The 14,363-nt window shown below is 43.7% G+C and overlaps 1 protein-coding gene across 2 annotated transcripts in view; it reads left to right on the forward strand.

Annotated features, from left to right (window-relative positions):
- The window catches only part of CYRIA (CYFIP related Rac1 interactor A), a 107,773-nt gene extending 93,632 nt beyond the window's left edge, over window positions 1-14,141 (forward strand). For both annotated transcript variants that reach the window (XM_082357785.1, XM_082357784.1), the window contains 8 exons: window positions 325-430; window positions 2,248-2,384; window positions 2,865-2,942; window positions 3,107-3,223; window positions 3,314-3,393; window positions 5,140-5,266; window positions 9,316-9,386; window positions 11,449-14,141. In XM_082357785.1, the coding sequence (XP_082213911.1) occupies window positions 325-430; window positions 2,248-2,384; window positions 2,865-2,942; window positions 3,107-3,223; window positions 3,314-3,393; window positions 5,140-5,266; window positions 9,316-9,386; window positions 11,449-11,512 (780 nt within the window). In that variant the 3' untranslated portion in view covers window positions 11,513-14,141. The remainder of the gene's footprint in view (window positions 1-324; window positions 431-2,247; window positions 2,385-2,864; window positions 2,943-3,106; window positions 3,224-3,313; window positions 3,394-5,139; window positions 5,267-9,315; window positions 9,387-11,448) is intronic.
- The last annotated feature ends 222 nt before the right edge of the window (window positions 14,142-14,363 follow it).

Below are 14,363 nucleotides of genomic sequence, written 5' to 3' on the forward strand. Positions count from 1 at the left end.
AAGAATCAAATGGTGATGGAGGAGGACTGAATTGCTTCCAATTAGACATGCATTTTTTTTGCATTGAAGATAAGAGAAAAAAGTAAGATGACATGGTGTCTAATTGTCGAGCCATTTACATTATGTTCAAGTGCTAAAATCACCATCCTAATTGAGCATCTTGGACGGCACTCTGATGAACTAATGGCCATTGAGGAAATACACATTAGCAAAGTACAGCAGGAATCGTATCTTTTTAACTCAAATTCTTTCTCAATCTTAAGTCGTTTTGATGTGGAGCTTACTGCTTCTTTTTAAACAGACAATTCCATAATGTTTTGGCAGGCCATTCAAAATCCCAATGACATTCAGCTTCAAGAAAAAGCTTGGAATGCAGTGTGTCCTTTGGTCGTGAGGCTAAAGAGATTTTATGAGTTTTCTATCAGGCTAGGTGAGTACGTGTTTACGGTTTTCATGTCTTATGTGTGATTCTGTTACGGCGTTTGAGAAAGTAGCAGGAAAGGTTCAGGGCGTTGGAAACTACCCCACGTCCGTCACTGTGCATCATCAGAGGCCACTTGTACAAAAACACCTGCCATGTCCATTTCTGTCAATCCACCTCAGAGTTTCTTCCCCTGCATTTATTGGTGCATTTAGAGTGTCTTTACTAGTGGGTGTCCCTTTGGTTTTCTTCTCAGCTAAGTCTGACTCTTAACAGGTTTACCATGTCTGATCACATTTCCGAAGGACAGAGAAAATACAGGTTACCTGCTAACCCAAAAAGAAGTTGGTTGGCTGGAATCATGTGTTAAGTTTAATATAGTAAAATACAAGGAAGACAAACATAACATTCTATCCTTAAGCTTAAAAAAATCTGTGCAGGCACAGCATGGCTTTGCAGAAGCAAGAGGAAAATCAAGTCTGGTTGACAGTAGGCTCTATGTGACCACCGATATGATACAACCCCTCCCCGAACAGTAAAGCTGTCTGAGGTTTCCCTGGTTAATATAATACATCTAGAACGAGGAAGCGTGTGGTCATGTTTTACTCTACTTCTGCCGTAAGTGAGTGCCACATTTTAAGAGTTAAACAGAGAAACTGAAGTACACTGGGGGAATAATAGCCATGATGTTGAGAGAACTTGAAGCTAAGACTCAAAGGAAAGAGTTCAATGAACTGAACCAGTTTTTCAAGAAGAGAGAGCTTCTGAAGACACTCAGGTTGAAGAGGAATCAACTTCTCTGTTTCCTCCAAGTGTGTGTCTAGATCCAATGAACTGAAATCCTAAGGAGCCAACTTTCAGCACAGCAGACAGGAAAAACCCACCTATCAGAGCAGGCCAAAGTCAAGCGAGCTGCCTCAGAAGACAGTTTGTTCCCACAGACAGAAAATGCTAGCGGTGTCCTTGGAAAGAAACTGTTAAAAGACTCTAGGGATGATAGAGCAGGCGCTGGTGCACTCTTCTGTGAAGAGCCAGATAATAAATATTTTAGGCTTGTGGGCCATCCTATTTTCGTTGCAGCCACTCAACCCTGCCATTGTAGCACAAAAGTAGCCATAGTCAATCCCTAGGGGAATGAAAATAAAGCATGGCTGTGTTTTGATAAAACTTTATTTGCAAAAATTGACTGTGGGCCATAGTTTTCCTACCCCTGCTCTAGAGGACTGGTTAAATGACCCGGTGCTAGGAGAAATACATGGAAGGAAAAACTGGAAGGAAGTTTTAGAAACAGAGAAGTGGGAGTAATGAGACTCTTTTCAGGACAATAATGGAGGTAGATATGGCAGTGGGTTTGTAGAAAAATCTTCCTGGGATTTGCTGAGAGTGTAAATGCAGAGAAGAGCTGGAATAGACCAGAAGTCTCTCCCTGCAAAGCAGGTTATTTAACCCATGCATTCAGGGCCACCTCGTCTCCTCCTGGATTGTGAATGCTAATCTCATGCACATGATCCAAAATCACCTATTTGTGGTTTTCTAACAGCGTGAGGAATTGGGATGACAGGACATGTGAGGGTCCAGCTGAGCTTTGGGAGACATTTACAAGACTGTGTGGCCACGGGGCTCTTCTCCAGTGGAGGCAGAGCGTGGGGGGCTCCTTTTCCTCCTCACCCACACATGTCACATTTCACACAGTTCTGGGGGAAAAGGTGGAGTGGAAAGACTCAAGCAGGTTATCTCTGAGAATGTCAACTGGGGCTGCAAATTGTGCTTTTTGAGAAGATCTCTGTGAGCCACCTCAAATATGTCTGTATCACTTCGACTTTCAGAAAAAGCTCTTCAGAGTTTATTGGAATCTCTGACCTGTCCGCCCTACACACCAACCCAACACTTGGAGCGGGAGCAGGCCCTGGCAAAGGAGTTCGCGGAAATTCTGCATTTCACCCTTCGATTTGATGAGCTAAAGGTTAGGCCGCGTGTGCTTGGATTAACAGATTCCTACTGAGCACCTAGGTGTCCAGGTGCTCTGCAGTGCTGTGCGGGGGGTGGGGGGGGGGTGAAGAGAGATGAGTGAGCTGTAGCTCCTTCCCTAGAGAGACGTGTCATGTGGTGAGAATTTGAACTCCTTGTGGTCAAAGTGATTTAAGATGGTGGTTTCTACATGGAAATTCAAAATCTGCCAAATGCAACCAGAAAAAAACATTTCAGATGTCTCTTCCTCTTTGGGAACAAGTATACTTTCCCTGAAATCTAGCCTAGGGTAAAATCAGGGCATATTTTTAAATAGTGAAGCTTTGAGTATTTATTTTTAACCGGAAGTTGCTTTGACTCTTGGGTAACAAAGAGAAGTCCTGGTACCTGTGCAGAATCTAGTGTCCGGGCTTCTGATGCATATCCCATACCTGATGCTGAGAGATGACCTGCTTTCCTCCCTTCTGAATTTCAGATGAGGAACCCGGCTATTCAGAATGACTTCAGCTACTACAGAAGGACCATCAGTCGTAACCGCATCAACAACATGCATGTGAGTCCCCGGAGCTACCAGGTTGACACACCCATGCTCCAGTCATCGGGAGGGGCACGGGGAGAAGACAGAGCCTTTGTCTGTAATTCAATTTCCAGAGGACACTGTTTTGAGATGTTGACCGTCTCTTTATCAACCGCATCCTCTCGTCTTCTTTTCATCAGCTAGACATTGAGAACGAAGTCAACAATGAGATGGCCAACCGAATGTCCCTCTTCTATGCAGAAGCCACGCCGATGTTGAAAACCCTCAGCAACGCCACCATGCACTTTGTCTCCGAAGTAAGCGACGTCGAGAAATGAGGTGCCTTTTGCCCGATTGCATGTAAAATCTGCTAACAGGGCTAATACCCATTTGTGTCTCCCATTTAGAACAAAACGCTGCCAATAGAGAATACCACAGACTGCCTCAGTACGATGACGAGTGTTTGTAAAGTCATGCTGGAAACTCCGTAAGTTAAATCAGAGGTGTATTCATGGTCAAGAGTTCACCTATCTCTGTGATGATGGTGATGGTGGTGACGACATCTAACATTTGGGTCAGCATATTAACATTTACTTATATATATTAACTGAATTAATTTCATAAAGAATTCTGGGTGAGAGGCGTAGTATTCCCATTTTAGAACTGAGGAAGATGAGGCCTAAATTGATTAACTGACTTCTTCCCAAAGATTGCATAGCTTGTTAGATGGCAGAATCAAAAGTCGAATCAAAGATACAGGAGAAGTTGTATAAGGATCAAATGGAAGATTGGGTTAAATGACTGGGTATGTTATAAATATATTGGAGAAAAGATTTGAGAGAAGATTTAGAACCAAGAGTGGAAGTGGTAAGGCTATTGCAAAAATGATAATGAAGATCTCTTTCTCTCTCTCTCTCTCTCTCTCTCATGCATGCAGCAGTTTCCTTGCACTTAAATTACTTGCTAGATTTAAAAAAATGGTTGAGGTTGTTGAGGATGAGTCAGTATGGTAATGAGAAAACCTGCACTCCAATGTCAGGGTTCCACTTATTCCACATATGTCTGTAGCCCCTTTCTGCCCATAAACAAGTGGTCTGACCTGCCTGGACCTTGGTTTCCTCATCTGATAAGGTTCCCATAATACCATCTATGATGCAAAGAGTTTGGGAGGGCCAAAGGCATCAAGAGTGCCTTATAAAATCTGATGCTCTGTTCAAATGTAAGATGGTGTTAATTTCAGATAGTTCATTTATATTTAAGTTAAGATTTATTCCAAGATGGAAATAGTAATCATCATCATTGTGGGGACAATCCATAATGAAGTAGATGTTAAGAAAGCCTCTAGGGGCTTCCCTGGTGGCGCAGTGGTTGAGAATCTGCCTGCCAATTCAGGGGACACGGGTTCGAGCCCTGGTCTGGGAAGATCCCACATGCCGCGGAGCGACTAGGCCCGTGAGCCACAATTACTGAGCCTGCGCGTCTGGAGCCTGTGCTCCGCAACAAGAGAGGCCGCGATAGTGAGAGGCCCGCGCACCGCGATGAAGAGTTGCCCCCACTTGCCGCAATTAGAGAAAGCCCTCGCACAGAAATGAACACCCAACACAGCCATAAATAAATAAATTAAATTAAATTAAATTAAATTAAAAAATTAAAAAAAAAAAAAGAAAGCCTCAAGAACTGGCTTGAATTATCTGAATCATCAGCGACCCTGTCAAGGTAGGTGAACAAAATTCAAACTCCACAAATACTCTCAGCCCAATGAATGGTATGTAATTTCTGGTAGGTACCTTTGCCAATGTAATTCAATCTGCAGCCTGTATCTTAACAAAGGAAGTTACCCAGACTGGAGACACGGTAGCTGCTCTATAGAAATGAACTTGATTCGTTTTCTCCATAATGAAGCCATTATTCTCTATAATCTAGGACAGCCAGAGAGACCTGCTATAAAATATTCAAGATTGATGGGCGGGGGACTTATGTACACGATGAGCTGCCTCGCTGAGGGCAGAAGAGAATTTACTGCCCTCTAATTTACCTTGTTTTCACAGTGGTCAGATAGATTCAAGGAGAATTACCATCGCTGGTTTCTGTAAGAGCTTATTAACCTGGTTCTGCAGGTCTGGAATTGCTCTCCAGGGAGGCTCGGAGGAGGCTGAAGTAGCCATTTGTGGAGCCAGAGATGAACGTGCTCCGTCACGGAGGTAATATCTCTGCCACTTGTCCTCTCTTCCAGGGAGTACAGGAGTAGGTTTACAAGCGAAGAAACGCTGATGTTCTGCATGAGGGTGATGGTGGGGGTCATCATCCTCTACGACCACGTCCACCCTGTGGGAGCTTTCTGCAAGACGTCCAAGATCGATGTAAGAATAGTTACGAACTGTGATTTCCCAATAAGAGCTCATAAATGTCATCAAACAGACCTTGCTTCCCTCTCTCCCTCCCCTCCACAACCCCTACCCCCCGGCCCGGGAGTGAACTCTCCCAGATGCGAGCCCCATCGTGGCAGCTCTTGTAGCAAGAAGTCCAGTCCTGTTCATATGCTTGCAGCAAACACATCCAACCTCAAAGACATAGCAGGAATATGGAGGTGCTGATGCCTTCAGCCTGTAGAGGAGCTGAGAGGTAAACAATCCCTGAGCTACAAGCTGCCCCTTCAGCTTACCCAGTATGCCATATAAATATATATTTTTTATATGTTATATGTGTCTCATCCTAGATTACAAAGCACCGTGGTCAAATCCCAAACAACGTTCCAGCTTCCTCTCCCACCATCCCTGCAGATGGCTCTACCTGATTCCCATGCCTTTTCTTGTCCTTGGAATATGCTTGAGCTCTTTACTCTGCCCAGAGCGCCCTCCCTCTTCTCTGATGGGGGGATTCTTTTAAGGCCCTCCTCACAGGTCACCTCATTTGGAGCACGTCTCCTGTGCCCTGCAAGGAGCAGAGGCCTGCTTCTCCTCCGGGCCCGGAGCGCCTACCATTTTGGATTTTCTGACTCCCTCATGGCCTCTGAGTTTGTTGACAAGGGCAGAGACCATGATCTATACACCTAATGTCTGCTTCATTTCCTGGCAGTGTCCTTGGTGCATACAGCACGGCGCTCACTAGGTACTCCTTAGAGTTTTTGCTGAACGAATGGACATGGTTGGAAAACAAATGATTGTGGTGTGCAGGTGACTTCCTGTTGCTTGTGGGATAAAACAGGTTCCTCTCAGCCCAGTGTTTGCAGGCAGTGGCACCCAGCAGTGTAACCCTGTATTAATGTAAAGCCTTTTAAGTACGGAATAGGACCTCTTGGTACCAACTTATTCTGACGCGGCTGAGTCGGGGCGTGCACACTCTACGCTCGTTCATCCTCACAGACCAGCATCTCTGATGCTCTAGTTCTGTGCAGACAAAAGGTCCATGTGCCCAGGGGGGCCATGAATCTAAGGATTGTAAGAAAATGTATCAATTAGTAATGCAACTTGGATTACTCATTTTGAGGTTTTGGCTCCCTAGCGTATCTAGCCATGGTTCTTCATTATTTTTAATGTAATTATTTCTATTTATCAAGATACTTATATGAATACTTACACTTATATACTTATATAAATACTTATATACTTATATATACTTATATACTTATATAAATACTTATAAATATACTTATATAAATACTTATATAAAAGTTTTGGGAAAATACAGGAAATCAAAATACAGAAAATCGGGACTTCCCTGGTGCCCCAGTGGTTAAGACTCCATGCTTCTACTGCAGGGGGCGCGGGTTCGATCCCTGGTCAGGGAACTAAGACCCCGCATGCTGCACGGGGCAGCCAAAAAAAAACCAAACAAACCCAAAATACAGAAAATTAAATTTATCAGTGGTAACCTCACCATGGACAGATGACCACCGTCAATATGTCACATATATATGTCCCTTCATTTTGTATAGATGTTTGTGCGTATGTGTGTATATACTTAACAGATTAGTACCCTGCCATAATTTCTATATTAAAACATTTAATTTGCATAACAGTACATTATGGAAGTTTTTTCATACCAATCAATACTTTTACTGTATTCTTTGTGAGGCTTTAACATTTTTATGCTATAGATTAAGTATAAATAGCTCTATTAATAACCCATGAATATCATCTGAATATGGATTGAATTTATTACATAGTACTCATAGGACATTCTCATTTACCACAGTCTTTTGTTAACTTGTCACAGAGTCAATAATTAAAAATACACTGGGTACCATTATGTCTTGTAGCCCTAACCTTTAAAAAGCTTGTCCTTGCTTGTCATTTACTGAGTCTTTCTGCTGAGGCTATAAACGTTATATAATATTAGATCTATCCCTACCCAGTTTTGATGAAGTCCATTTGCTCATGTATGTCTCACTAAGAAGGTTTGTTCATAGAAGTTTGTATGTGTCTCTAAGAAAGTTTCAGGTTTACGGAGCACACGTGTATGATGGGCCATTTTTCTTTGATGGCATAAGGGTTTCTTTCCAGATGCCAGTCTGCTTCTAAGCCAGCAGCTTCTTGCACTGTTTTATAAATACTTAGGGTATTAGCATCAACTGTGAAAAGGCAAATATTGAAATAGATCCTGTTACCTGCGCTTACAAAGAATGTGTTCTGTAGTCCAAAATGGAGGTACTGAGCTCTAGAAACCCAGATGAGGGAGAAACTCATTTGACGTAGAGGCAGAGACAGAGGGTGACGTTTCAGCTGTATCTTGAGGATTTTACCAAATGGACCGAGAGAAGGAAGAGTACGCCAGGCGGAGGGAATCATCAGAGCCAAGTCATCGAGGCCCTGAGGGATATGCATCATTTAGAGAACTGATGCTATTCGTGGGTGCCAGGAGAGCAGGCTGGAGTGAGATGGCATTTTCAACTGATGTCCTTCAAATTGTATGGAATGATCCAACACAGAATCACTCCTAAACCGTGGTCCCCAGCCCAAACCTCACCCAGAATTCCAGACCCCTCCTCCTTCGGACACTTGAGGCATGGCTGGCCTCAAATCAAAGGTTATCCTTTCCCCCACAGACCTGCTCCTCCTCCTCCTGGGTTCCTGTCTCAGGTATTTCACCTTCTTCCAACTCAGTCTCAAAGCCAGAAACCTGGGATTGTCCCTCAGAACCTAGGCACTGTCTTCTTCCCTCTTCACCTTCACGCCTTCTCAATCACCGAGTCCTGTGAACTGGACCTCGGATGCACCCCCCCGTCTTGCCCTGATCCTCCGTGCCCACTGCTGCTCTCACACCCTCACCCTCAGGGGCTCCCACTGGCCCTCCCATCTCCAGTCGCGCTTCCTCCCATCCCTTGCAGTATGAATCACATTACTAGATTGTTTAACACCTATCAAGGGTGTTTTCCACAGGTAAAGGCCCCCAACGCCCAAACATGCTGTTAAACCCACATTGAATCTGGCCCTGACTATACCTCTGACTGCATCCTGTTATTCACACTCAAGCCTTTCATCCGCCTGAAATAGAACTCGAAATTCCCAAAGAGTATCCACTGCTCTTCTGCCTCTTCTCTAATCTATGTCCCCATTTCTCCTTGGGCACTTTTTACAAGAACACATATCACAGGATGATAATGAGCTATTTGTCTCTCTTCTCCCACTAGACTATGAGCTCTTTTGGGAGAGGGACCAAATCTCTTCATTCTGAGCTTGATCCCATCCTGCACCCATGACAGGCATCTCTGATTGACCATGACATTCTTTTTGGATGAGCCTAAACATGCCCCCAAATGATTCTCAACCCTGGGCTTCTGGCTGCCCCCATCAATCCAACAGGGTTTATCAGGCCTTTAGGAAAAAACTTTCAACATACAAGAACATTTTTATAAGTGACCTTTATAAAAGAGGCCCTTAGTACAGTATACCCAAATCAGTGCATGAACATCTGAGCTTAAAATGAGTGATGGCGTTCTTTGCAGAAAGATTCTTCCTTCACAAAAAAAGAAAAAGAAAAAATTTGTTAAGTTGTTGAGTTTACCAGTCAAACAGCTGAAGGAGGAAAAGCATTCTGGGCAGAGAGATGACATAAAATGATCAGGTTTGCAATTCAGTCAGTCAGTCTCAACTGAGCACAGGCTAGAGGAGGAGCTCTCCCCTTGGCTCTGGAGTCCAAGGCAAGAAAATCAAAGTCTCAGGTCTTTGTCCCCAAAAGTCAGACACATAAAATGTTCGATTGCAGTATAATATGAAAACTGGCACAGAACCTTCTAGAAGCCCAGAGTAACAACTCACTGGCCTGAGGGGGTAGGAAGGTCTGTTGGACATTTCTGAGTTTGATTTCTATGGGAAGAAATACTGTGATATTATTATGAACAGATGTTGTTATGGACAGATACTATGATGGAATTACTGGGGTATTAACAAAGTCTTGTGCCTTCTTCTAGATGAAAGGCTGTATAAAGGTGTTGAAGGAACAGGCCCCAGACAGTGTGGAGGGGCTGCTGAACGCCCTCAGGTGAGCCTCGGCCCTGTGGGGCAGCCAACCCTTCTGAACCATTGCAAATGTAGATGCTGTTTGGGTCCGAGGGCTAGAACACCAGGCTTAACCCCTTTGCATCTGTTAATACATGTCATCTTCCCAACTGCCTGTTGAGGTCAGCCCCATTTTTATCACCCCCTTTTTACAGATGGAAGAAACTGAAATTTAGAGAAGTCAACTCACTTGGCAAAAGTCACACAGCAGATGGCTGAGCCAGGATCTAAACCCAGGCCTGGGTGACCCCGCAGGTCAAAGGCCTGACTCCCAGCCACAATGCTTTGTGGTTGGTGGGGACTTGCAGAAGAAGAAGCTTCCCCGGTCTCACTTCCCCCTGCACCTGTGGTTCCCAAACCTGGCTGCACAGGAGAATTATGTGGGTAGCTTTTGAAAACACTGATGCTCAGGGTCCAACCCAGGCCAAATGAGCTCGAATCGCTGGGGTAGGGCCTCAGGCATCCATTTTGCATTTGTGGGTTTGCTCTGAAGGTCCCTGGGTGAGTCATACGTGCAGCTGCCAACACTGAAAACCCTGCTCTCCCCTGTCTGGATGCCCTTGTAGTTGGCTAGTGCCAACGAGTCATGCCCGAGCACCTGCTCTCTTCCCAAGGGCACATTCACTTAATCCACTTCAGGGGAGGTATTCTTGTTTCTCAGCTGTGACATAGCCACAGGAGTTTGTTGAATCATGCCAGTCGGGATTGCAGTCTGGAAAGTTCATGGTCCCTGCTGTCTCATTCATCTTTGATTTCCCTCAGTTCCTCTCAACTTCATGCATGTAGTAAATGTTCCATAAGTATAAGTGAAATGGAGCAGTGATCCTTTATGCACGTACAACACATATGTTTCATGCTCTCATTTAATCATCACAAGTCAGAGTGATAAGATCTATTACCCCATCTAATAAATGAAGAAACTGAGATGCACATGAAATGAATAATTATACACTGAGGCTAATCCTTTTTCATGAAGCTGCTAAGTCATCATTCTTCAGAACAGATGTAGCTTTAACCCAAGAGCCTTCCAGATTCTGTGGGTAAACCAAGGTTTTCTCCATTGGTGCCCATTTCACAAAAGGCTGGCTTTCCACACTCAGTAAGAAGACTTTGGCTTCTGTTGTTTGTTTGTTTGTTTTGCTTTCCAGCATCATTCAATCAAGCAGAGCTTCGAGAGCAGGGCACTGCAGTAGGCTGTGAGTTCCATCCGAATCTCGGCATTTGGTGTCTCCTGTAGACACTGTGAGGAAGTCAAAGAACACAGGTTTTTGAGGCAGGCAGACCTGGATCCAAATCAGAAATCACAAATTGTTTACAAATCATACATCATTATATTTGTCATCTAGAATGGGTCTTTTAATGTCTCTAAATCTCAGTTTGCACATCTGTAAAATGGAGGCAATAACCTGTCCTACAAAGAGTTAGTGTGAGTGAAATAAAAACTTCCATGGAGTGCTTGGGACGCGGTCAAGATTTTATTACATGTTACTTCTCTTTTCCTTTCTTTTCATGAACTATTTCTACACCAGTTAATGTGAGGAGACAAATGACACCAGTTTTCTTCAGTATATGGACCTGCCTTCGTGCCCCCTTGTGGTGGCAATGAGGACAAGCATTCCCATAAAAGTAAAAAACCCTAACAGTTTAAGTGTTGGGTAATGTTGTTATATGCAAACCCATATTTTAATATTTGTGACTCAGCAGGGGTGGCCTAGATGGCCAAGATCCTGCACTCAAGCACGTGAAGTCTGCCTCCCTGGAACATGAGATTGCTTGTGTCTCCTCCGTGAAATTATTTGATTAGGTGGAAGATCTGCTTGTTTAATAACCGTAACATAAAACTCCTTTGGAAGGAAGGATCAAATATTAAATCTGAGACTACTCTGGGCATTGAAGTGTGGCTGTTTGTCTAAAGAACCAATGCCAAGTTTGATTTCTGAATATCAGTTATGTCTCCCAAGGTAAAGATGAGCTGGAGAGTCACGATCGAAGCTTTCTCAGAGTGCTGTTTGCACACTGACCGCCATCATTTTCTCTCCATCCAGGTTCACTACAAAACACTTGAATGATGAATCGACTTCCAAACAGATTCGAGCAATGCTTCAGTAAAGCTTTGCTCAGTGAAGAGGATCTTTGAACTGACCTCAGAAGATGTATATGTTTACATAATTTAATACAGATTGATGTTAATACTCGTGTATTTACATAACCGTTTCCTTCTTGTCCCTGAAATATATGGACCTTAATTTGTATCCTGACTGACTCAACCCAGCAGAGCATAAATTGACTGGAGAGCCTTATCTTCGATGTCTGAGACGAAAACCCCTTCTCCAAAAGGAAAATTTTAGAGACACTGATCTTTGCTACTGGAGTTCCTCACACCTTTAACAATCAGAAATTCCTAATAGCTTGTGGTCATGTTTTAATTCTAGATGTGTAATCTCTCTGGGAAGTATAGTTATAGAAACACGAAGTATTTGATTTCCTGGGTCAGCTCAACTACAAGAAACACAACTGTTATCCTGACAGAGAGAGAGGGATCCCAGAAAAGAAAAATGCACGTGGAGACACAAAGCCAAGTGTTTGGAATTCAGCACACCCCCTCTCTTTCCTCAGACAGCGCAGCACACGTGCAACTTTTTTGTTGCACGTATTTTATTTATCAGCATACTCTCTTCCTGTTTTGATTTATACCCTCTAATGTTCCCTTTCCATTTTGCAAGAGGAAAAATCAGTGTGTTTGCATCGGTTCATGGGAGAGAAGCAAGAAGAGATAGATGTGCTGTTGTGGATGGGTCGGTGGCTGTGGTGGAAGTGGGGCACAGGTGGGGAGGAAGGGCACCCAGGCAACTGGACGGTCATCTCTCTGCTTCAGCCCTCTGTCTCCAGGGACAGGGAAATGGAGCTCTGGCTAAAATTGTGGGTAAGGTTGCTAACGTTCCTGTTGTCTGTGGAGCGCTGGATACACAGCCCCTCCTAATAGGAGCCCTGTCCTCTGGGGACCATCCCTGTGGCAGCAGAGACCTAGACACTTAATTAGTTACCAGAAAAGTAGAGGAACTTAGAGGGGAGATTTTCGTTTTCTGGTTATCTAATATTTAAATGGCAGCTCCTTCACGCCCCAACGGCTAGCTTGTTGCAATGTATAAACTCTGGCTTGAGTACCTGGATTAAGTCCTAGCCCTGTTGATTCACAGAGGGATCTTGGGAAATTCACTTAAGTTCTCTGTGTCTCACTTTCCTCATCTATAAAATGGGCAAATAAAACAGATAATCTCCAATAGTCCTACAAGACTATGAGTCAATAGAAAGACTGACTCTCACCATCCTTCCTTTGTAAGTAGAATCCAGTAAGCATCACCCCACCTTGCCTTGATGCTTAGCATTATGACAAGGGTCATTCTGTCTGCAGACAGAGCTTAGAATGGAATCTTGGAAATCTTCTCTTCTGGTCTCCAGTGGAAAAATGGGACAGAGGATGAAGTCTAACAGGATCACCCCCATGTAGGACTAGAACCCAGGCTGCCTCATTCCTGACTCCATGCCCTTTCTTTTTCACCACGTGGCCTGTGCATACATACTATGGGGGTGATACTGGACGCTTTTAAATCAACCCTTAGCCTGAACCATATAATTGCTTGCCTATTTCTGATGGAAGGAAAGAGTTGCCCAGGGAATGGTAATTCCCAAAGTTGGGTTTGGTTATATCAGGGTTTGGTGTCATTCACAATGTCCCATTGTGACAATGTCCCAATGTCACAATGTCCCAAGGAATGAGCTGTCACACCATTACTTTCCTGACTTTGGTGGCCAGCTGGCATTCCCTTGAGTCCTCCAAGAAGAGGAGAGACATACTTTGGTTTTGTTTATTTTTAACAAAGAAATCCATTCAAGTGACAGAACAGATTACCCAGTCTGTATCTAAATGTCAGTCAACAAGGAGAGGAAAGGCCCTTTTCCTTGGAGCTTTTCAAGCTGAACAAGTACAGCTGCTTGGATGAGGGTTCTCTCATCAGAACAGAAATGCATTAGATGGCTTTCAAGACCTTTCCAAACCTAGGCATTCTAAAACCCTAGAGGAAGCCAGAAATTAGGATAACACTGAGTAAACAAATTCATTAAATATTCAGCTTAAGAAACGTTCTTTTACTTGGCAGCCCCATGTTATCTTTGGGAAACAACTGTCAAGACTAGAAATATAGATGCACTCAATGTTTATCGTCACTGGGTTTACTTTCCTCCCATATCAGGGAAGGAGATTAAGTCTTGGAGAGGGGAAAGGACTTGCAGAGTAAATAGTTGAGCACGTTTATAATTTTTAATTAGACTTTCTATCAAATGGGACCAAACATATGGGAGAGGCTGCCGGCCTGCCCCGATTTAGCCAAGCCACCTTGTTTCAAAGCCAAGATTCACTAGTACGTGGATTCTCAAAAGCCCAGGACCTGAACTATTGCCTCTGACTATCAGGAGGACGGTTAACCGAATGTCTGTGATCACTAACAGGTGATGGGCCTTGGGTCCACTCCGGAGCTAATGTGGGAGACAAATTCTTTTAACAGACTGTCCGCCAGGCATCAGACATCCTTGAAAAATCACAGCTTTTTGTGCTGCATGCACATGTGTCCACACCCTGTGAGTGGTTCAGGGGAAAGTGCAAGCCACAGTATCCATGTCAATGTTAACTGTATTTCATACTCGATGTCTCATGGTTTTCAAATAAAAGTGTTTTCCATTACTCATGTTTATTTTGGGGCAAGCAACAAGGCGAAAATTACATTTCTCAGATGCACTGCTACTTTGGCATTATAACTTTGTTCTCGGAAACCTTTTATGTGCCACTAGGAATTAGTAAAACAAAGTGACAATGAATGTTTTGAATTGTGGTGACCCATTGGGGCTGGAGTATTAATTAACAACCAGAAAGAAAATCCTGGATACTATCCTTTAACTATTAGTT

This window comes from Balaenoptera borealis, assembly GCF_965194805.1.
Source record: "Balaenoptera borealis genome assembly, chromosome: 15".
NCBI classification, from domain to species: Eukaryota; Metazoa; Chordata; class Mammalia; order Artiodactyla; family Balaenopteridae; genus Balaenoptera; species Balaenoptera borealis.